We start from the raw sequence: 23,490 nt of genomic DNA, 5'->3' as shown, positions 1-23,490 counted from the left end.
AGTGATATGGTTTTTTTTAATGAAAACACTCATGAACTCCAGTAATCTGCTTTTAATAAAGAGAAAAAACTAATCATTACATTGTCATTATGCCTAAATGTCAGTCAATACATCGTTCTTGACTTCTACAGCTACCAATAACGTGCACCGTCTGTTTACCGAGAATGCAGGGAGAAACTGCTGTAGCAGCAAACCAGTTTTTCTGGTAAATTTCCCAAAGTTTGCCATGGTTCTTGTGTTGCCATCTCAGCAAGTGGGAAGAATGCCATTAACATTCAGCTTACAAAAGGTAAGAGCACCCTTTTGTTTCCATCACGGGTTCTTCCTAGAGCGAGGCCTCCAGACCTGTATGCAGTACACAAGATGTGGCCTAACCATGTCCTTATAGAAAGGGATAATCACCTCCTCAACTGGCTGGATATGAGCAAATTTCCAAGCAGAAGGGAAAATACCTGTGGAATAATAATTAAGTGAAAAAAGGCAACACATAAAAGGAGTAAGCTCAGGATGTGGCACTTTCTTGGCATCAAGACTGTTCGAAATTCAATGTGCCTTTCACCAGTTTATTTTTGCTACATATGACCAAACATAGGCTTATGTCTGTAAACTTTACACAAATTCTCTGCTTGAAGATTTTGTATGCATGCCCGATTCATGCAAATTTTCAAATTTTTTTTACTGTGGCAATAAAGTACCCAGACTGGTGCTTTTGCAGTCATGTTCAATGAGTTTGAATTAAATGGAAATGGTATGTAGCAGTTCAAGCTTCCTCCAACAGATGGTGGTACAGAGATTGTCTAGTAGGCTGCAGACCAGTTTTGTTGATAATGTTAACATTTCATAGCATGATTTTGCAATGAAGCAACGAACAATATCAAAATTGCTTCAAACTTGGAAAATCTGCAACAGAAACGTATGAAATGTTAAAAACTGTTTATGGTAAAGAAACATTAAGTCATACTAGGGTATTTGATTGGTATAAGTGGTTCAAGATGGCTATGAGGATGTTCGTGAAGACCTAAGAAATGGGTGCCAGCAACCTCTCGAAAAGGACAGATTTGTAAAATTTTGGGAAATTGTAAGAGATTGTTGTGTGACTCTCAGAATGAAAGCTGATGAGTTCATTATAAATAAGGAGATGTCTTGCTGCCTCATGAATAAGCAGAAGCAACAAAGAGTGTCATCATGAAAAGACTTTATCCAGACTTCTCAAGACGGTCCTAATTTCTTCAACTGTATTGTCACTGCAGATGAGTGTTGAGTGTTTCAGTATGACCAGAGATAGAGACAAAGTGTCAGAGCATGCAGTAGACTTCAAAATCATCACCAAGGTCCGCTTGGCAATGATTTTTAAGGTATGATTTGCAAGGAATTTTTAGCTGAAGTGGAGTTCATTTCTAGGTGAGGCCACAATTTCAAGAGTAAGGCAACTGATTCTTGTTGCACAACAATGCCCCTGCCTATTCTGCACATGTTTTTAACACATTTATAATGAAACGTGACATTGTATAGATAAACCATCCATCCTCTTCTTCCAATCTAGCACCAGTGGACTTCTACCTCTTTTCCAAAGTGAAAACTGCTTCCGAAGGAAAGAGAGTTCAGGACGTTGAGGACATAAAGAAAATCATCGTTTTGAATACCTTCACTGACTCTTTTCAGAAACTTTTAGAATGGTGTAATAAGTGCTTTCAATCAGGTGGTAATTACTTTGAATAGAAATAAAACCATTTTTGAGCTCCTTCACGTTGTGTTCTTTTTTATTGCACACTCTGGGAACTTTATTGCCACACCTCGTATATTTTGCCATTAGTATAGTTACATTTAATAATTATGCTAACAATATGATTGATAAGTGAGCTCATTTTTAGCTGTGACATTTGTCTAATGGAAGTGATTTTTCTTTTCTTTTAGTGATGTGGGAAAGGTATTCCAAGCTATGTATGAAAGAAGCGATCCACCCAGTGTGATATTAGTTGGCCATAGGTAATTAAATTTGGTTGTAAAATTAAAATGAGATATGCTCCTTTGAAAACAAATAGCAAGTTTTGTAAATCACAAAAGTAATCGGAATTACTGCTATATCAATAATTGACAGTCAATCAGTTACCTTTTGATATATTTATTATAGATATTGGGAATTGTTACAGGCTTCATTGTGAAAATTTGTTTTTAAATATATTATTCAGTTAAACTTTATTTGCTTCATAGCTTACTTTTCTTTTGTTTTTTTTTTAAATGAACATTAATCTTAAAATTGCCGCACTGCTTTGTTTTATATTCATTCACCTTCTTCTGTTAGCATAATTAATGTATAATAAAAAATTACCATATTGACTACTTTCACCTTATAAATCTTAGAATTGTTTGTGATTCTGTAGACAGAAAGATAATTCTTTATCAAAAATAGCTATTGACTTATAAAAGCAACACTTTTAAAAGAATTCATCATGTGACTTTGTTACTTACATTTATGCTAAGTAACAAGATGATTCTAATTTTAGTTAATTATTCTAATTTTAGTAATTTTCAGATATTTGTAAGGTAAAATAGTTGATTTTCTTATTATAATTAAAGTGATTTCTTCACTTTAAATACAATTCTAACTGAAAAATATTAGTTAATAGATGATTCTCATCACCCATGCAGTACCTCCTTTTTGCTTATTAGAGGCTTTAAGTGGTGAAAACTATATCTGGTCCTCAGAGCCAAGCTCCATGATCTCTCTCTCTTCTCTTCTCTTCTACCATGCAGATCTAGTCTTTTGAAGTTACAGTGGGCACCGTGTTGAGATCCAGTATTCCTTTCATTTCAAGAGTACAACTTTTAAAATGTTTTTCACAATCCAGCTACTAGAAAGTCCACTAGACCAAACCTATTGGTAACTTTCTAGGAATTATATTGATCAGCTAGTGTATAGTCTCGTTGTCTGTACTCTGCCAGCTCATGACTGGAGAGTCTGAGTAGTATGCATGTGGGGAGACACTGCAGCAACCATGTCATGTCTAGGAGCTGGGCATATTCTTATTGTCCGGAAATTTCATCTGTGATGCACTGATTTCCTGATTGCTTCAGTTCGTATGTGTTCACCCCACAACTTTACCTCATTTAAACCAATGCGTCATAAGTCATCGAAACTAGTGGAACAAATTTATCTGGGAAAAGACATGAACTGCCCAAAAACTTCCTAATTCATTGCACAAATGTGTGGTCAGTGATTTCAACTTGCAATTTGCCAAACCCATCTTAGCGTTTCTAACAAACTCAATACTTGCTTCAAGCATGTGCACCTCTTTCTGTACTAATTATTTGCTCTATGATTTCTTTACTTTAAATGCAGTACTTGTGCATATGTCCACTCTGGAATCTCTTCTGGCTTAAAACCTCTTTATCCAATTCTGTCAAATTCATCTGTTGTCTCTGTTGTTTTCCCACCTCTACAAATCTCTCAAAACAATTTGACACTTTTTTTTATTTGAAACTTGATTTTCTCCAAACTAACTTTCCTAATATTTTCTTACTTATTTTAATGCTCATAACTACAACTATCTTATATTTTTTGGACAGACCTAACAATTTTTTTGGTTTTTCTGAGGAGGTTTCCTGACAACCCGAGATGTATTTGCATAAAAACAGTAAGATTTCAATTATCCATATAGACATCTCTATTTGTGTATAATAAGTCGAACACAACTGTGCTTGATTTATTATCAAATATGTTTTTTTGTTAAATGAGTATAAGCACTTACTGTATACAGTCGATTCTGGTTATTTGGGATGAACTGGGACTAGTGCATTTTGGCCCAATTAAGCGGCTGCCCCAATTATGCAAAGTTGCATAAATAGTTAAAAATACAGTGGACCCCTGCTTTACAATTGGTTACAATTAAATTACGTTAAGATGGACTCACCATAGTAAAGTACCGTTCACTATACAATTTGTAGTAAGTTCCGGTCATTGTGATCATGTTTGTGAGTTGAATTTTAATTCTGTTAAACAGCGATTCTAATTAGCAAAAACAGGAGGAATATTATCCACAGCCTATAAAAGTAAAGATATATTAAGCATAAATTTACCTTTTATTACCTTACCAATTAAAAAATTAAGTTATACGTGATAATCAGAATAATTAATATGAACTGTAATATGTACGTACTAACTAGTTGACATTTCTGTTCACTGACATTTATGGGTTAAAATTTAAAACAGTAAAAAGATAAGCAATCAATAACAAAGAACACGGCACACACACGTATTGCAAGTAACACGATATGCGCAAGTGAAAACGGAGTAACAAGTTAAGAAGGTTTAAAAATAAGATTCTGAAAATTAATTTTATATAATTGAAGATTCCATGGAAGTGTAAACACATTTTGCCATAATAACCCACAGAATTCCAGCTGTCGATATTATCGCAAATTCAATAAGATCAAGATTACTATCTGCTTATGATAGATTACACTAACAGAAAAGCCCAATAAACAGGTGACAGCTAATTGTTTTTATTGTTTTATAGTTGCAACCTCCAGAAATCTGGCCGTACCTCGTGGTTCAGTCGGAGACAATGGTAGGGTAATCTCCTGCGCTGTGGTCTCCTGCCCTGATTAAACGGCATGTTGTCCCAATTAAGCGAAGTAAACCCTGGCTATTTTCTCGATTGGGTTCTGTTCGTTAAGATTTGTCCCAAATAAATCTGGTTAATCGGCCTAAATAACTGGAATCCACTGTTTTTGTGTTGTGTTGTGTTGTTTTTTTAATGAAAGTTTCTTTATAATAGAAAAGTAATAAAGACATTTTCTTTATTACTTTATCGGCACTGGTGGCACCAGCTGTATGCTAGCCCCAGGGGCTCACATCTGGTGAGTATGGGCATGGCACACCCAGGGTCCTGAGCTAGGTATCATCATTCTTCTCTTTCTTGGTGATTCTTTTCTACTTCTCTCTCTCTCTCTCTCTCTCTCTCTCTCTCTCTCTCTCAGGTAACTCGGAATTTTTTTTTTTTTTTTTTTGCTGGTACAGCATAAGCCTTAGGCTTCCTTGCACAATATGGCTAATAATAATAAATTAGTGCGCTATTAAAATTAATTAATAAAGATAGGTTTTCGGGAGTGTTGCTCAAAAAGAAGTTATATTCTAGATAAAATAAGTGTGGGTGAGTGATAGGTTAAGATTTGGCACCTAAAGGTCGTTTTATTTTTCAGACTGTGAACTTTTTTAAAATGGCTATCATTATTATGTTCGGACATAGGAAAACAAGAAATTTCAAGGTCATTAAATTTTTAAGGAACTATAATCAGTCACTGGGAATTCTTAGTAGAATAGTTGTGCTACCTGACAGCTTTGGTGTAGAAGGTTTCAGGATACCAAACTGTATTTAAAAATACTCACGTGTTGCTGAGTTATACATTATTGGTATTTTCAAGGTCACAGTAATTCTACCGAGTCAGCCATTTGGATGTCTCCAGGAGATAAAAGAACTACAGCAGTGCCACCTGCTTGTTCAGTGGTGACTAGAAATTTGGCATAAATTGCATAAAATTATTGAATTGTGACATCAAGAGGAAGCTTCACTGAATAAGAGCTACTCCATTTACGGCTGCGGCAGGTTTAGTAGATCGGCAGCTTAAATCCCAAACCCGGATAAATGGTGAGGGTTGATGTCAGGTAGGGCATCTGGTCGTAAAAACTATGCCAAAACCAATAGATGTGTTCCGGTTAAGAAGTTAATCCAACTAGAGGAGAAGAAGAGGATGTAAAGTGTGAATTGGGAACATTGAATGCCGACCCCATATAACGTGGGAAAAGGCGAAGACAAAGAAGAAGATTAAAGACATTTTCTTATGTATTTACTTATTCATTGCTAATGCCCCAAACTTCTTTAGAAGGGGACATATAGCAATCAGATCACCTCGCAGGTGCCCAGTCTCCAGATGCTGCAACTTGCAGAACTTAAGTCTTTCTTCATAAGTGCACCCCTTTGTTCTTCTCACCAGTCTTGTTGCCCTTCTCTGTACTCGTTCTAGCAACTCTACTCCTTGCTAAAATGAGGCCTCCAGACCTGTGTGCAGTACTCAAGATGTGGCTCACAATTGCCTTACACAAAGGGATAATCACCTCCTTATCCCTACTAACAAAATTCCTATATATCATTGACAAGACCCCATGAGCTACTCTTGCAGCTGTCTGCACTGCTCAGAAAACTTCATATCTGACTGCACAATTACCCCAAAGGTCCTTTTCATTCTCCACCACCTTGAGTTAGTACCACCCAGTTTATACGTTATTCTGGGGTTACTACTACCCATATACAGTACTTTACATTTGTCATTGTTAAACTTCATTTGTCACCTCTCAGCCCACTGCTCAACTTTTTAAGATCCTGTTGCAGTAGCGTACTATCATTAACAACCCTGCCAACCTTTGTATCATCTGCAAACTTAGACATTAACCCTGGATATACCTTCATCAATATCATTGATAAATACTGAAAACAACAATGAGCCCAACACTGGGGATTCCACTAATAACATTAGTCCACAAAGAGCACTGTTCATTGATAACCATCCTCTGTCTTCTCCCACTTAACCATCTCTTTATCTATAGTAGCAACTTGCTCCTAATACCATATTGCTCCATCATGTATAGTAGTTTTCCATGTGCAGCAGTATCAAAAGCTTTCCTGAAATCCAAGTATATGATATCAAAATTATTTTTTGCATCGAGTTCCTTTGTGACCTCATTGTAGTATCCAATCAAATTGGTCAGACAAGACTTCCCCTTTTTTCGACTTTACTGATAATGAGCATGAAGAATCTGTGTGTCTCGGTGGCATTTGCACACATAGCAAATGTAACTCTCTTTTCTCATCTTAAAACCTGGTACAGGCATTTCTCTTTTAATAGCTAGGGTTTTTCCTCAGTAATGCTTTCCATAAGTCCATCTAATCAACATCATAAATCTTTTCTTTCTCGTAATTTGCTATAACTGAAGCAAACTTACTTTTAAAGGACTTCCACTGCCGATTTGTCTATAGATAATTTCTCGCCTTGAATATCTAGTTCATGTATGTGTCTCAGTTTAAAGTTTTTCAGCCAACCTGTGCTTGCCTTAACCTCCTCATCACCTCTTAATTTCCGATTAAAAGCTAATGCTTTTTCACACAGCATTGGGCCAGACATTGGTTCACCTAAACTTAGCTTCTGAGAAAACCACAAATAAAGTGCACTCTCTGAAGTGGCATTTTCAGATTTCAACATCGTCTTTTTCCTTCTAGATCTTCCTTCACTATCTATAATCAACACAACTTCTGTTATAGCGTTGAAATTTTTCTTGATGATATAAATTGCTGAAGGCCCCACATTAAACTCTTTGGAGAGATTTTCACCTTTTCTAATTTAATTTCCTTTTTTTGTTGCAATGTTAAAACTACACATTTTCTTTTCGTTCACATTTTATCATAAAAAATAGAGAAAAATAATAAATCGCACAGTTCGGGCCAATATTATTCTTGCCCAATCTGGAGCTAAACTAATCTCAAATTCACTCATAGTTTCCAAGCAAACCCAATAGTCTGATGATATTTTTGTAAAGCACATTTCTGAAGGTAACATAGAATTCTAGAGGTCACAACCATCAAACAATAAAAACAATTTGCAGTTATCGGTTTTTTGTTTGTACAATCTGTTATAAACAGGTAGTAAACTCAATGTTTTGATTAATAGAATCAAAATTCAGTTTGCAAACATGATCACTATAACCGGCGCTTACTGTAACCTACGTTAATAAAAGAAAAGAAGAAAGTTCAGCCTTTGAAATTATTCCAGATAACCGATGTTCTACTGTATTTACTTGTTCCATGATGACTCCCGGCAGCCCTTGAAATCCCCCAGTAACTCACTTCCAGGCTACTGCTCATTCCAATAGAAGCATGCAAGAATCATTTTCACTTCTGCCTGTGAGTACCATTAATCTATTAGTCTGTGAATCCCCTCAAGCTAGCAGTTTTCTGACCCACCTAACACTGCCTCGATAGCATCAGCAAATATTCTTGCACCCTTTCTATTTAAGTGTATCTGATTCCTGTAGAAACAGTTTCTCCTGTTAACAAGCACAGACTACGCTGAGAAAAAGTCTACCCCATGAACCTTGCACAGTCTCTCCAGAAGCGAACTTATTGACAAGGCTATCATCATATACTCCCTACTATCATGTTTGAGCAGAATTGCAGACACTTTCAAATTTAACCCTAATTCGTGACTTTTTTTTTTCAACATTGACCTGTACTTGTTAAGTAAGTGTGCAGATCTCCTACTCTTAATGTCATTAGTGCAACAATATCACACTTTGTGCCCTTAAAAAAAAAAAAAAAAAAAAAAGGTGCCTCCGTAGCCGGGTGGGCAGGAGCAGCAGTGCATAGCACACGCTTCTTAATTAGACCAGGGTTCGAGCCTGTGACCACCAAATACGGAGGATGCAAAAAGGTCAGGGAATGACCACCGCATATCCTGGAGCAATATGGCCTTAGTTGCTAATGCTCCTAAAAACCAAATAACAACAACAACAATGCCCTTAAAAGATGATATCTGCTCTACAACGTCATCAACTTTTGTTCCTGGCAGACATACCCTGGTCCTATTCCAGCTATTCTCTTTGTACATTATATTTCCCGTCTCCTTGACAATAGAGTCACCGATAATAATTAGCTTCTGTGAGACCAGCACATTCTTCCCTGAAGGTTGCTGCTCTGCTGTTCAGTTCGGCAGCTGAGAGTTTGATGAGCCCTCATTTTAATTCCTTTGAGGGCATCTACCCTACTCTTCAAACTCTCATAGATGCCTATTTCTTGACACTCTCTGCACATGGCCCACACAGAGACATCCTCCTTGGCTAGATCATGTCCTGTTCCAGAAAGTTCCGCAAACATTTCACAAGTTGCAAATTTTTTTGGCTGTGATGCATTAGAGAATCACCCACTTCGGTTTTCCCCTGAACCACAGCATTGCTGTTACTTTCTGGACGTTGCTTTTCCACTGTAGTCTGGGGCATGATTTCTGTTTAAATACAATTTAATTAATTAACATTGAAAATCAATAAGGTTAATAAATTTAATTGATTAATTTTCTATGCTACACTTGACTATACAATACTATACTAAGCTAATGCAGTAATACATTTTCTGTGATATAGTTTTATGTTATACCTTAGCTATCAAGAGATATATCGCACCCCTGCTAGAAAAGTGACACAACTGAAAAATTTTCGATTTTTGGATTTTCTCATAAATCTGAAGATTATGTTGGACTTCTAACAGGAAAAATGTCACAACAATAATATTAAAATAATCCGCTAGATCGTGCTGTGTGTCACTTTGGCATTACTAATAATGCGATGGAGGCAAAACAGAAATAGTGTCATAGCAGTTTTTGAGTTGTGTCACTTTTCATGTGAGGGTGTGATATGTTATCGAGTTACGCTATATCTTAATCCCAATGTTAAATTAGCTAAATCCTTAACTAAATACAAAAGATATTTGTACAAAAATTTATTACAACCTTCAAAATACTTATTTATTACAATTAAAACCCTACTATTCTTCTGCACTGTTCATTACACTGTAATATTCCAGACAAAACACCAATACGATAGCGGTTTGAGTTGCAAGTTGTAACTTATAAAGTCACTAGCCAAATTTAAAAAATATATTTCTAGTGAATGCTACTAAGCCTATTTAATCTATTTGTAAAACACAAACTAATACTTTAATCAAAAATACAATAAAATACAAAAGATATACATTGATGTTCAAAGAAATTGCCTCACCCCTTAAAATTGTAATTGTCATCCGAATAATGTAAGTATATGGCAATATTTCTAACAGATTGCATCAGATAAGATTTGACACACACAGGTGATGATGTAATATTGCATCAGCTGTTACTTTCAGCTATATAAGCACGCTCTGCAAGAGTTGCAGTCACTCCTTGCTTGTGTCAGGATGGCGAGTTACGTGCAGTTGACGCCACGAAGAAAGACCGCTATTGTTGCTTTATGTGAGGAAGAATGTTTTTCCCATCATATTGCTTATAGTGTGTCTTGTAATCAGTCAACAGTGGGTTGATTTCTTTCCAAATTCAAGAATACTGGTTCTACTGATAGGAAAAAAGGAACCGGAAGCAAACAAGTCTCTACGCCAAAATAGGACCACATTTTGAAGCGCTTATGTCTTAAAAACTATAAAGCTTCTCTGTCTGAGCTGAAAAGAGAATGGGAAGAACATACAGGAGTGGTAGCAAGTGCAGTAACAGTCATAAGATGCCTCTTCAAAAATGGACTTGTAGCCCATCGTCCTAAGAAGAAGCCCCTCCTCACACAAAAAATGAAAGAGGCCTGATTAATTTGGTGTAAGGAGTATGTCAAATGGACCCGCGAGTATTGGAAGTCAGTTATTTTCATGGATAAGAAGAAATTCAACCTGCATGGCTCTGATGGGAGACAAATGATTCACCATAGACGTGAAGAATACCATCCAGATTGTATGATGTCTACAGCGAAATTCCCTACCAGCCAAATGATATGGGGGTGCATTTCATATCGTGGAGTAGGTCACCTACAGTTGTTTCCTTCCAATATAGCCAGGTGTAAGACCTGGCCATATTGGAAGGAAATTGCTGCCAACCATTAGAGACCATTTCAACCTGCCAAGTAACTGCATCTTTCACAACGGCTCTGCTCCGTGTCATCGGGTGAAAAGTGTAAGTAGGCACTTCTGTAGTTACTTTATCTTCATTTCTGCATTAGAGGTTCGACAGTAATGTATTTACATTTGTTATATCGAGGCAATGTTAGGTGGGTTGGAAAACTTCTAACTTGGAGGGATTCACAGACTATAGATTAACAGTAGCCACAAGCAGAGGTGGAAATGATTCTTGCACTGCTTCTATTTTAATGAGCAGCAGCCCAGAAAGCAAGTTGCTGGGGATTTTAGGAACTGCTGGGAGTCATGAAACAAATAACTATGTGGGCTGTGTTACAGTAACTAAGAGTAAGAATAGGTGCATGTATACTTGCATGTACACCAATGCTAGGAGTATAGTAAATAAATTTGATGAATTTGAAGTGCTTATCAAGACATCAAAGGCAGATATTGTTGGGATAGAAGAGACGTGGTGTCATACATATATAAGGAATGCAGAATTGGAATTTAGGGAGTACAATGTGTACAGAAAGGATAGACAGGATAAGAAGGGAGGAGGGGTTATGCTGTTAGTTAAGAAACACATAAAATCTAAGGAAGTGCATCCAGTTGACATAGATGGACAGTGCAATGTTGAGTCAGTTTGGTATGACATAAGCATTAGGAAAGCAAAAATGAGAGTAGGAGTTTGTTATAGGCCTAATGACTCTAATGAGTACAGTGAACAATTATACAGAGAAATAGAGTGGGCCAGTAAATCAGTGTGTCTTATTATGGGGGATTTTAACTTCCCAGATATTGACTGGAACTTGTGGATTGGTCACTCGCACACTAGCAAGTCTTTTGTGGATTTATTCGATGATTGTTTTCTACAGCAGCATATTAGAGAGGCAACTAGAGGGTGTAACACTCTTGATCTGATTATCAGCAGTGATTATTCATGCATTAAGAATTTACAGATAAAGGAACAACTAGGTGGCAGTGATCATAGTACACTGATGTAGGATTTACTTAAAAATGTAACTACCATCAGGAGTAAAGGGAAGAGTTTTTGCTTTTGTAAAAGTGACTACAGTGGATTCAGAGATTTTTAAGTTCTATATAGTGGGACCAACTAATGATATTACTAACAGCAAATTCTAAATGGGAAACATTCGAGAAAGTAATTTTGGAAGCTACAAGGATTTTTGTTCCAAAAAGAAATATTATTCTAGGTTTAGACCCAAATGGATGTCAGATGAAATAATGATATATGTGGCAGAGAATAAAATGAATGGGATGCATATAAATTATCAGGCAACACAGAAGCCTATGGTATATATAAGCTAGTCTGTAATCAAGTCACAAAAGAGGTTAGGCAAGCAAAGGCGCATTAGCATTAGTAGAGGCATATGATGCAAGAAAGTAAGCTTATTCAGCATCAGCCAAAAAAAAAAAAAAAAAAAAAAAAAAACACCACTCCCATTCATTCCACCCCCCCCCCCCCCCCCGTTCGTTCAAAACACCTGTCCAGCTGAGCCTTAAATTTGTTTAGGCTATCAACTTCAACAACAAGTGATGGAAGTCTGTTCCACCAACCTACTACCCGCTGGCTAAAGGCAAATTTCCGCACGTCTATCCTACATCTGTCTTTCCTCAATTTGAATTTATGCCCTCTCAGGTGATTATTCTGAGCAAGAGGAAGAATCCCATCGGCATTGAGCATGCTCAAACCATTCAAGGCGTTATACACCTCTATCAGATCACCTCGCCGGTGCCTAGTCTCCAGACTCTGTAATTTGCCTTTCTTCGTAAGAGCAACCCTTTGTTCCATTCACTAATCTTGTTGCCCTTCTCTGTACTCATTCCAGCAGCTCTACATCCTTCTTGAAATGAGGCCTCCAGACCTGTATACAGTGCTCAAGGTGTGGCCTGACCATTGCCTTATACAAGGGAATAATCACCTCCCTATCCCTTCTAGAGAAATTCCTGTATATCATTGACAAGACACCATGAGCTACTCTTGCAGCTCGTCTGCACTGCTCAGAGAACATATCTGCCTGCACAATTACCTCCTAGATCCTTTTCATTCTCTACCACTGTCAGTGTAGTACCACAGAGTTGGGCGCCTCCGTAGCCAGGTGGGAAGGAGCAGCAGTGCGTAGCACATGCTTCTTGATTAGACCGGGGTTCGAGCCCGTCACCACCAAATACGGAGTATGCGGAAAGGTCAAGGAATGACCACCGCATATCCCGGAGCAATATGGCCTTAGTTGCTAATGCTCCTAAAAAAAACCAAATAACAATAATAACCACAGAGTTGATACGTTGCTCTGGGGTTACTATTTCCCATATGTAGTACTTTACATTTGTCAATGTTAAACTTCATTTGCCACGTCTCAGCCCATCTGCTCAACCTTTCCAGATCCTGTTGCAGCAGCATAGCATCAGTATCGTCTGCAAACTTGGACATTAAGCTTGATATACCATCATCAATATCATTTATAAATACAGAAAACAACAACGAACCCAACACTGAACTCTGAGGAACTCCACTAATAACATTAGTCCACGTTGAGCAGTGTCCATTGATTACCACTCTCTGTCTTCTGCCACTCAACCATCCCTTTATCCATAGCAGCAATTTGCCTCCAATGCCACACTGCTCCAATTTCTGCAGCAGTCTTCCATGTGCAACAGTGTCAAAAGCCTTTCTAAGATCCAAATATATAATATCAAAGTTATTCCCTGCATCCAGTTCTTTTGTGACTACATCATAGTATCCAATCAAATTGGTCAGGCAAGACCTTCCCTTAACAAAACCATGCTGTGTCTGAGCTATAACTCAGTTCTTGTTTAGATGATCCTGCATTGCTTCTTTAACCAGTGCCTCCATTAATTTTCCTGGAACAAAAGTTAGACTAACAGGTCTATAATTACTTGTGTCAGCCTTTGATCCTCCTTTGTGAATTAGGGTTACATTTGCACATCTCCAGTCTATGGATACCTCCCCAGAGTCCAAAGAAGCTCTAATAATTATGGCTAGGGGTTTGCTTACTTCCTTTGCTGCCTCCTTTAATATAACTGGATAGATCCCATCCACCCCGGGTGCTTTTTTATGTTTATCCTCAACAATTTCTCCTCCACTTTCCTCTCAGTTATTACAAAGTCGCCTCCGTAGCCGAGTGGGCAGGAGCGGGAGTGCAGTAGCACACGCTCTTTGAGTAGACCGGGGTTCAAGCCCCTGCCTGCTGAATACGGTCGATCTGCCAACCCGCACTGGACCAGCGTGGCAGATTATGGTCCATTTCCCTCAGCATGAATTGTTGAGGAGGCTTCCACCCTGCAGTGGGTTGATAATGGCTGCACTTTACTTTACTTTTTACATCCAGCTCACTGCCAATGTTTACTTCACCTACAACATTCCCCTTCCTGAATAGCTCCTCATGTGTGAATGTAGATGGAAAATACTCGTTTAGATTGTTAGCCACCTGAGAAGGATCCTGAACTGTTGAACCATCAATATCCAGTGGACCAATCTGATTCATCCCTTTCCTTCTTGAGTTTAAATAGGTAAAGAACTCTTTTCTGTTTTTCTTTGCATCCTTTGCCAAGGATTTCTCATAATCTTCCTTTGCCTGCCTAATCTCCTTTGTGACTTGGTTACAGACCAACTTATATCTATCATAGGCTTCCATGTCACCCATTAATTTGTATGTATCCCATGCATTTTTCTTCTCTGCCATATGTCTCATTAGTTCATCTGACATCCATTTAGGCCTGAATCTTGAACAATATTTCTTAGTTGGTATGTAAAGCCTGGTAGCTTCCAAGATTAGTTCTTTGAATGCTTCCATTTTGAATTTGCTGTTGGTAACATCATTAGTTGGTCCCACTGTATAGAATTTAAATACTGTCTCAGACCATTGTAGTCGCCTTTACGAAAGCAAAAACCCTTCCCTTTACCTCTGATGGTAGTTACCTCCTTGAGTAAATCCCACTTCAGCACACTGTGATCCCTGCCACCTAGTGGTTCCTTTATCTGCAGATTCTTAATGCATGAAAAATCACTACTGTTAATCAGATCAAGAGTATTGCTCCCTCTAATTGCCTCCCGAACGTGCTGATGTAGAAACAATCATCCAATAAATCCACAAAAGCCTTGCTAGTGTGTGAGTGACCAACCCACAAATTCCAGTCAATATCTGGGAAATTAAAATCCTCCATTATAAGACTCTCTCTGATTTACTGTCCCACTCTATTTCCCTGTATAGTACCTTATTATACTCATCAGAGTCATTAGGCCTATAGCACACTCCTACTCTCAATTTTGATTTCCTTATGCTTATGTCACACTAAACTGACTCGACACTGCCATGTCCATCGATGTCGACTGGCTTAACTTCCTTGGATTTTATGTGTTTCTTAACTAATAGCATAACCCCTCCTCCCCTTCTATCCTGTCTATCCTTTCTATACACATTGTATTCCTCAAATTCCAATTCTGCATTCCTTATATCTGTGTGACACCACGTCTCTGATATCCCAACAATATCTGCCTTTGATGTTTTGAGGAATACCTCAAATTCATCAAATTTATTTACCAAACTCCTAGCATTGGTGTACATGCAAGTATATATGCACCTGTTCTTATTCTTAGCTGCCCTAATACAACCCATTTGTTTACTTGTTCTGCGATGACTCCCAGCAGTCTCTGAAATATCCTGCATCTTGTTTTCCAGGCTGCTGCTCATTTCAATAGAAGCAGTGCAATAATCACTTTCACCTCTGCCACTGGCTACTGTTAATCTATTAGGCCTTGTATCTCCCCCCATTGCTGAAGATTATCAGAAATCTTTGGCAATGGATGCAAAAAAAACCAGCAAAGACTTCTTTACTTATATAAACTCCAAATGGAAGGGAATAAATCAGATTTGTACACTTAGTATTGATGGTTTGACTGTTCATGATTCTGCTCAGAGAGCTGATAATCTGAATGAATATTGTGCATCTACATTCACACATGAGGAGCTAAGGGTGGAAAATGCTAGACATTTACCAAACTGTAACAGGGTGCTTAATGATTTTTTAATAACTGAGAGCAAAGTGGAGGAGAAATTGTTGAAGTTAAACACACCTGTGGTGGATTAGATCTATCCAGTTATATTAAAGGAGGTTAGCAGAGAAAGTAAGAAAACCCTTAGCCATAATTATGAGAGCATCCTTGTACTCAGGGGAAGTCCTTATGGACTGGACATGTGCAGATGTATCCCCAATTCGCAAAGGATGATCTGATCTAAGGGTGACACAAGTAATTACAGACCAGTTAGTTTAACTTCTGTTCCAGGGAGAATAATGAAGTCACTGGTTAAAGAAGCATTGCAAGATCATGTAGACAAGACAGCGGTAATAATTGAGACACAGATGGATTTGTCAATGGGAAGTCTTGTCTGATCAGTTTGATTGGATACTGTGATGTGGTTACAAAGGAACTGTATGCAAAAAATAATTTTGATATCATATACTTGGATTTCAGGAAAGCTTTTGATACTGTTGCAAATGTAAGACTACTGTACAAATTGGAGCAGTATGGCATTAAGGGCAGTTGCTACAATGGATAAAAGGATGGTTGAGTAGGAGAAGACAGAGAGTGGTAATCAGTGGGTATTGCTCTACGTAGACTAATGTTATTAGTGGTGTCCCTCAGGGTTCGGTGTTGGGCCCATTGTTGTTTTATATATTTATCAATGATATTGATGAAGGTATATCAAGCTTAATGTCAACATTTGCAGATGATACAAAGTTTGGCAGGGTTGTTAATAACAGTAATGGCAGTATGCTGCTGCAACAGGATCTGGAAAAGTTGGGTCGATGGGCTGAGAAGTGGCAACTGAAGTTTAACATTGACAAATGCAAAGTACTGCATATGGGTAGCAGTAATTCCAGAGAAATGTACCAACTTTGTGGTGTTCCACTCAGGGTAGTGTAGAATGAAAGAGACCTGGGGGTAATTATGCAGTCAGATATGAAGTTTTCTGAGCATTGCATTGCAGACAAGCTGCCAGGGTAAGTTGTGCAGTCTTATTAATGATATAGAGGTATTTTTAAAGCAGAGATAAGGAGGTGATTTTCCCCTTGTATAAGGCAATGGTCAGGCCACACCTTCAGTACTGTGTACTGGTCTGGAAGCCTCGTTTTAGGAAGGATGTAGCATTGCTAGAATGAGTACAGAGAAGGGCAACAATATTTGTGAGGGGGAACAATGTGATGCTCTTACCAAGAGAGGCTTAAGTTCTGAAAATTGCGGCTTCTTCAGACTAGGCACCTGCGAGGTGATCTGATTGAGGTGTATAAAGCCTTGAATGGATTGAACAGGCTCAATGCTAATGGGATTCTTCCTCTTACTTAGATTACAAACCTGAGGAGGCCCAAACTGAAATTGTGGAAAGACAGTTGTCGAATAGATGTACAGAGATTTTCCTTTAGCCTGCGGGTAGTTGATTGCTGGAACAAACTTCCATCTGTCGTTGTGGAAGTTGATAGCTTAAATAAATTCAAGGCAGAACTAGACACACATTTTCAACGACTGGATGGGTGAAATGGGAAGGGAGTTTTTTTTGGCTGATGCTGTATAAGCTTGCTTTCTTGCATCATATGCGTCCACTAATGCTAATGCTAAAAGTGAGTCAGGTAGTGCTATTAACACAAAGACTGTGATAAGCTATTGGAAAATTTTTTTTTTGGAAACAAAATTGGACATTTTAGAAATACTGGATTTGGCTGATTGCTGGGTTTACACTACATATAGTATTTTTGAATGATTGGAAAATCAACTGTATGATAAGCTGCTGTTGTAAATTCAGAATACATATAAGTTTAAGGTAAGCTTTCTTGCATTTTACTGAACATGTGCTATGTTTATGTTTTATCACCTAATTTATGTATTTAAAGCTTTAAATATTTCTGCTACATTTAATATTGTTATATAGAGAAATGTTGCCTTTAAAATTGGCCAAAAACACTGGTCATGCCAACCAGTTTAAATTATTCACATTATATTCTATGAATAAATCTCTTCTACATAACACAGATTTTCACTTAGCTCTGTTTTTAATCCCCCCACCCCAATTAGGAGTGCTAGGTGGGGAATTCCTGTACTTCGTAATTTTGATTTAGTAATACTTGTTAAGGTTGCTTTATACTAAAAATATACATCTTTAAAAATTATTATTCACATTATTTACTTGTAAATTATGTATTTACAGTGTTTTTTATAAAGATTATTAGGATATAAATTTTTTTGTTACATCAAATGAATGAATAATTTATATTATGCCATATTCATAGTCACTTGAGCTTGAACCACAGTGTGTGCATTTTGATACCCTTGTGTTTGACCACTTGACTATGGAGGTCCCTGAATGCTAGAATTGCTTTTCTTAACTTCTAAAAATTTTATCTGCCACATGGTGTCTGATCTTCAACTTGGTCTCTGTACATCTGGTGGTTTTTTTTTTTTTTTTTTTTTTTTTGATGCATGTAGCCTTTTTCTATGTAGAGGGAATGGTGGGGGAAGTAAGGTGACATCCATGTGGTACAATAAACTTTGTAGCTACAATTTTTTTTAATATAATCTTGAATAATAAAGTATTTTAAGCAATTTACAAGTGAATTTAAACATTTAGGTCACTGGAAAATGGAAATGAGATATGAACTACTGGATATAACTTCCCAGGAATATTAAACATTCTTACTTTAGGGAAATCTAATGCACCTACTGGCCATAAATGGCCATAATTGACCTTAGGGTAAGAATTTGTTCACACTAAGCTTACCTATAGAGGAGGTAAACACATGGGTTGTTACTTTTCTTTTCTTTCCTTTTTTAGATATATTTTTTAAAATTCTTTGATTAATTTTTACTTATTTTTATTTAATTATTTTATTTATTTATGTATTTTTGGCCATTGCAGTCAGAGCCTGTGGTTTCCTTTCACAGTATTGTTAATACTAACTTTTTCTTTGAAGCTGTATAAATGTGACACATGGAATCCACATTCACAATTACTGATAAGGTGGAAGTTTTGAGATAGTGTAATAGTTGGTGATTGAGGGATTTCACCATTATTTTGGAAAGAGTTAAGGTAAGTGTGATGGGACAATAATTGGAAGAGAGGATTTGTCATGCTTTTTATGAATTGGCTGGCAAATTGAATTACCAAATTTTGATACAGAAATATTTCTCTTCCCTATTAGAATAGGGAGATGTAAAAAGGTGACAAAAAAAAAAAAGGAGTAAGTTCCATAACACAGATTTTGAGAACAAGTGAAGAAATGCCATTGGGAGACAATGAATGGAATGTGTTTGATGTGATAGCAGATGATTTCCCAAGATAATTGATGCAAGAGCTAATAAGTTTATTTTTAAATGAGAATACAAAAGAACTATCAGGATGTATCGGAGCTGGGAGTATGGATAGACAGATGCTGCAGCCAAAAGCTTTTGCTAGAGACCGGGAGAATTAACTATCAGAAGAAGAAGAAGAAAATAGTATAAGAAACTATTTTCCTAGTCAGCCCATTTGAAATCAAGTTTGGATTGATTAATAATTTTTTTTTATAACTGTTAATCGACCTCCAGCAAGATTTAGTGTAGGCAGAAAATGAAGCTGTAGATTTAGGCACAAGCTAATCATATATTCTTTCTTATTTTGAACAGCTTTAGAACATTTATTAGGAAGCCATGGTTTAGATAAAGGACTAGAATTTAGGATGGAATGAAGTAGAAAGGATTTGACCCTTGCAAGAGTAATATCACTGATAAACATTAGAATCAGAATATTTAGTAGTGCAACCAAGGAAAATAGAAGTAGAAATCATGCAGATAACCCCATTTCAGATTCTTATGATACCAAATGACATGAAGCTGACAATAGTCATTGGAGAAGAAACCATCACGAAGTTGTAATCTAAAATAGCTGGAGGTCTATTAACATTAATAATAGTATGTACTTCCGTAAAGGATTGTTGGTGTGGCAAAAATCATGGGTATTATCTGTGCAATTAGGATTGTCTGGTATTCTAATAGGTCAATGAACAAATTGTGCAAATTCATTAGTAAGTGCTAAAGTTGCTACATCTCTACCAACTGGGTCTGTGCAACCAGAAAATTGAAGAAAACTGGAGTTATGAACATTAAAATCAGAAAGAAAAAATTACTTTGCTATTGGAAAAGTTAATTTGGAGAAAGTCAAGAGTAAGAGAACAAAAGTCAAATAGTTCTAAGTGATTTGTAAAGGTGGGAGAATGACAGATACAATAGATGAATTTAACAGGATTGGGTAAAGAGATTTCAAGCCCCAGGAGATTCTAGATTAGGAAATTTTTGACAAGGAATAGCAGAGCAGACATATATAAAGTACTTGTACTAACTTTAAAGCAGAAGGTATCAAGGTGAATAATTAGGATCAATGAGATGATTGGCCATTGAGGCAACCAATAACCAAGATTTTGTTAAAAAAAAAACTAAGTAGGACTTTTCAGATTGTAAGTGGAAATGGGCATCACCGAGATTGGAACTGGGACCACATATATTTATGAAATGAATTAGGAAGATTTTGAGAGGATTAGATCATTTCATAGTAAGTTTATTCCATTAGTTCAAGTATTCGTGACACATTGTGGTAGATTAAGCAAAAGTGATGGTGATAGACTTTTTTGATTGATGTGCTATTACCAGTAAGCTAAAGTGTTATTACCAGTAAGTTGTGTTTGATGGACTATGGCAGCTGGTCTATGAAAACCTCTTTGAAGGTGTACCTTTAAAATTTAAGAAATATTGGATCTCACCACGATGGCTGTTATAATCTCGGAAGATGACCCACACTGTATGATTGAAGAGATGGGAAAATTCCAGATCTTTACTCTGAAGACCAAATACGGTTTTCACCATTTCACACCTCTAATTTTAATAAAGTGGTGGTATTATACTGGATGGTGAAAGACATATACCACATAGTATTGCCCAACTGTGGATTGGTCATTCCTCTGTGGTGTAGATGACATACCCTGACCTTTGTTTACATTTGTTCGCCTCTGGTATACTTGGCACAGTGATTTAGTTTAAGCAGTGGAGTTAATTGTAACTAAACAACCAAACTGTTTCAAAGTTAAACCTAATTGATCCCAAATGGGACCTGAATATGAACTGCAGTGTTTTCGACTTCAAAGTAACAGTATACCTGTCATCATTAGAATAATCTGCACAATAAACCCAAGGGACTTTTTACATGATTTTGAAGGACTTTAGAAGAATCTGCAGTAACTGTTCTAATAGATGGATATGATAACCCTGTTTCTTTACTTTTGGCTTTTAATTATTTTAATTAGGCATTTTTACTCTCTTCACATTTGTTCTTCAGATACATCCACAATAATTGTTCTGGCTTGACTGTTTAATGATTTCCTCTCGTTTAATGAACACTCAACACTAGTTTATGCCATTGTAGTACATCTACAGGAATTAACAGTAATGTCTTGACCACTACAGTCAGCAAGTATATTAATTATGCAAGTTTCATTTTTCTTCATCTTTCATCCAGTTCTACTGTAGTAGGTTTAATACAATTTTGATGGGTTTGTTTAATTAACCAAACACCAGTAATTTGATTATTGTGATTCATTTCAGGCAGTGTAATTTGATTTATTTTTCTTTTATAAAAAGTTGATTTAAAGAGTGATGCTAAGTTATATAACTGTTCTTCTGTTACAATATTTTCCAGTATGGGTGGAGCTGTAGCAGTCCATACAGTGTATAGGGACCTAATACCTTCTGTTATTGCCCTGGTAGTAATCGACGTGGTAGAAGGTGAGGTTTTATTAAAAGAATATGATTAGCAGTAGTAGTGTTTCTCCCTCTTCCCCCGCTCTTTCTCCATACCATGCAATGAATTTTTTCCAAAAATAGTTGGAAAACAATTCATTTTTTAATGATTATGATAAATAACTGCAAAAAAATAGAAATAGTTGCCAGCATCAGTTACAGAGAAAAAAATACAAGCTTAATAATATAGTCCTATTATTGAATTGTTGGCATTTTATTATGTAGCTGCTTTCTGAATTCATTTCATTTATCTTAGTCTAAAAGTGGCATGATATTCTTGGAAGACTAAGGTTCTTCCAGAGGTTAAAGTGGTAATTTAGTAAACAGTGTTATGCAACTCATTTAGTTCTTTTAGATTCCTGAAAATTTTCAGAATCTGTAAATTTAACATAAAGAAACAGAGTACTTGAGCACTTCTGTTTTAGTCAATCATTTTTAACCTTGTAAATAACAACTGGGCATTTTACAATCAGAAAAATTTAGGTTTGTGAACTGTATATGCATATATGTTTTCGTTTTTGTTTTCGTAAAGGCGACCATGATGGTCTGAGACAGTATTTAAATTCTATACAGTGGGACCAACTGATGATGTTACCAACAGCAAACTCAAAATGGGAAGCATTCAAGGAACTAATCTTGGAGGCTACCAGGCTTTACATACCAACTAAGAAATATTGTTCAAGGTTTAGGCCTAAATGGTTGTCAGATGAACTAATGAGACATATGGCAGAGAAGAAAAATGCATGGGATACATACAAATTAATGGGTGACGTGGAAGCCTATGATAGATATAAGTTGGTCTGTAACCAAGTCACAAAGGAGATTAGGCAGGCAAAGGCAGACTACGAAAAATCCTTGGCAAAGGATGCAAAGAAAAACAGAAAAGAGTTCTTTACCTATTTAAACTCAAGAAGGAAAGGGATGAATCAGATTGGTCCACTGGATATTGATGGTTCAACAGTTGAGGATCCTGCTCAGGTGGCTAACAATCTAAACGAGTATTTTGCGTCTACATTCACGCATGAGGAGTTATTCAGGAAGGAGAATGATGTAGGTAAAGTAAACATTGGCAGTGAGCTGGATGATTTTGTAATAACTGAGAGGAAAGTGGAGGAGAGATTGTTGAGGATAAACATAAAAAAGGCACCTGGGGTGGATGGGATCTATCCAGTTATATTAAACGAGGCAGCAAAGGAAGTAAGCAAACCCCTAGCCATAATTATGTGAGCTTCTTTGGACTCAGAGGAGGTACCCATAGACTGGAGATGTGCAAATGTAACCCCAATTCACAAAGGGGGATCAAAGGCTGACACAAGTAATTATAGACCTGTTAGTTTAACTTCTGTTCCAGGTAAATTAATGGAGGCACTGGTTAAAGAAGCACTGCAGGATCATCTAGACAAGAATTCAGTTATAGCTCAGACGCAGCATGGTTTTGTTAAGGGCAGGTCTTGCCTGACCAATTTGATTGGATACTATGATGTAGTCACAAAAGAACTGGATGCAGGGAATAACTTTGATATTATATACTTGGATCTTAGAAAGGCTTTTGATACTGTTGCACATGGAAGACTGCTGCACAAATTGGAGCAGTGTGGCATTGGAGGCAAATTGCTGCTATGGATAAGGAGATGGTTGAGTGGCAGAAGACAGAGAGTGGTAATCAATGGACACTGCTCAACGTGGACTAATGTTATTAGTGGAGTTCCTCGGGGTTCAGTGTTGGGTCTGTTGTTGTTTTCGGTGTTTATGAATGATATTGATGATGGGATATCAAGTTTAATGTCAAAGTTTGCAGATGATACAAAGATTGGCAGGGTTGTTAAGGACACTACTCACGCTATGCTGCTGCAACAGGATCTGGAAAGGTTGAACAGATGGGCTGAGAGGTGGCAAATGAAGTTTAACATTGACAAATGTAGAGTACTACATATG

General features: G+C 37.0%; 1 protein-coding gene across 1 annotated transcript in view; it reads left to right on the top strand.

Moving 5' to 3' along the window:
• The window catches only part of LOC150089219 (protein phosphatase methylesterase 1), a 273,882-nt gene that overhangs the window by 172,350 nt on the left and 78,042 nt on the right, over positions 1–23,490 (top strand). Inside the window, exons 6-7 of the mRNA XM_090390380.1 lie at positions 1,915–1,986; positions 21,455–21,540. Of these exons, the coding sequence (XP_090246506.1) occupies positions 1,915–1,986; positions 21,455–21,540 (158 nt within the window). The remainder of the gene's footprint in view (positions 1–1,914; positions 1,987–21,454; positions 21,541–23,490) is intronic.

Source organism: Mastigoproctus giganteus, chromosome 2 (genome assembly GCF_048544385.1).
Source record: "Mastigoproctus giganteus isolate SK-2022 chromosome 2, ASM4854438v1, whole genome shotgun sequence".
NCBI classification, from domain to species: domain Eukaryota; kingdom Metazoa; phylum Arthropoda; class Arachnida; order Uropygi; family Thelyphonidae; genus Mastigoproctus; species Mastigoproctus giganteus.
The sequence above is the reverse complement of the archived record's forward strand: the minus strand, read 5'-3'. Positions and strand labels throughout refer to the sequence as shown.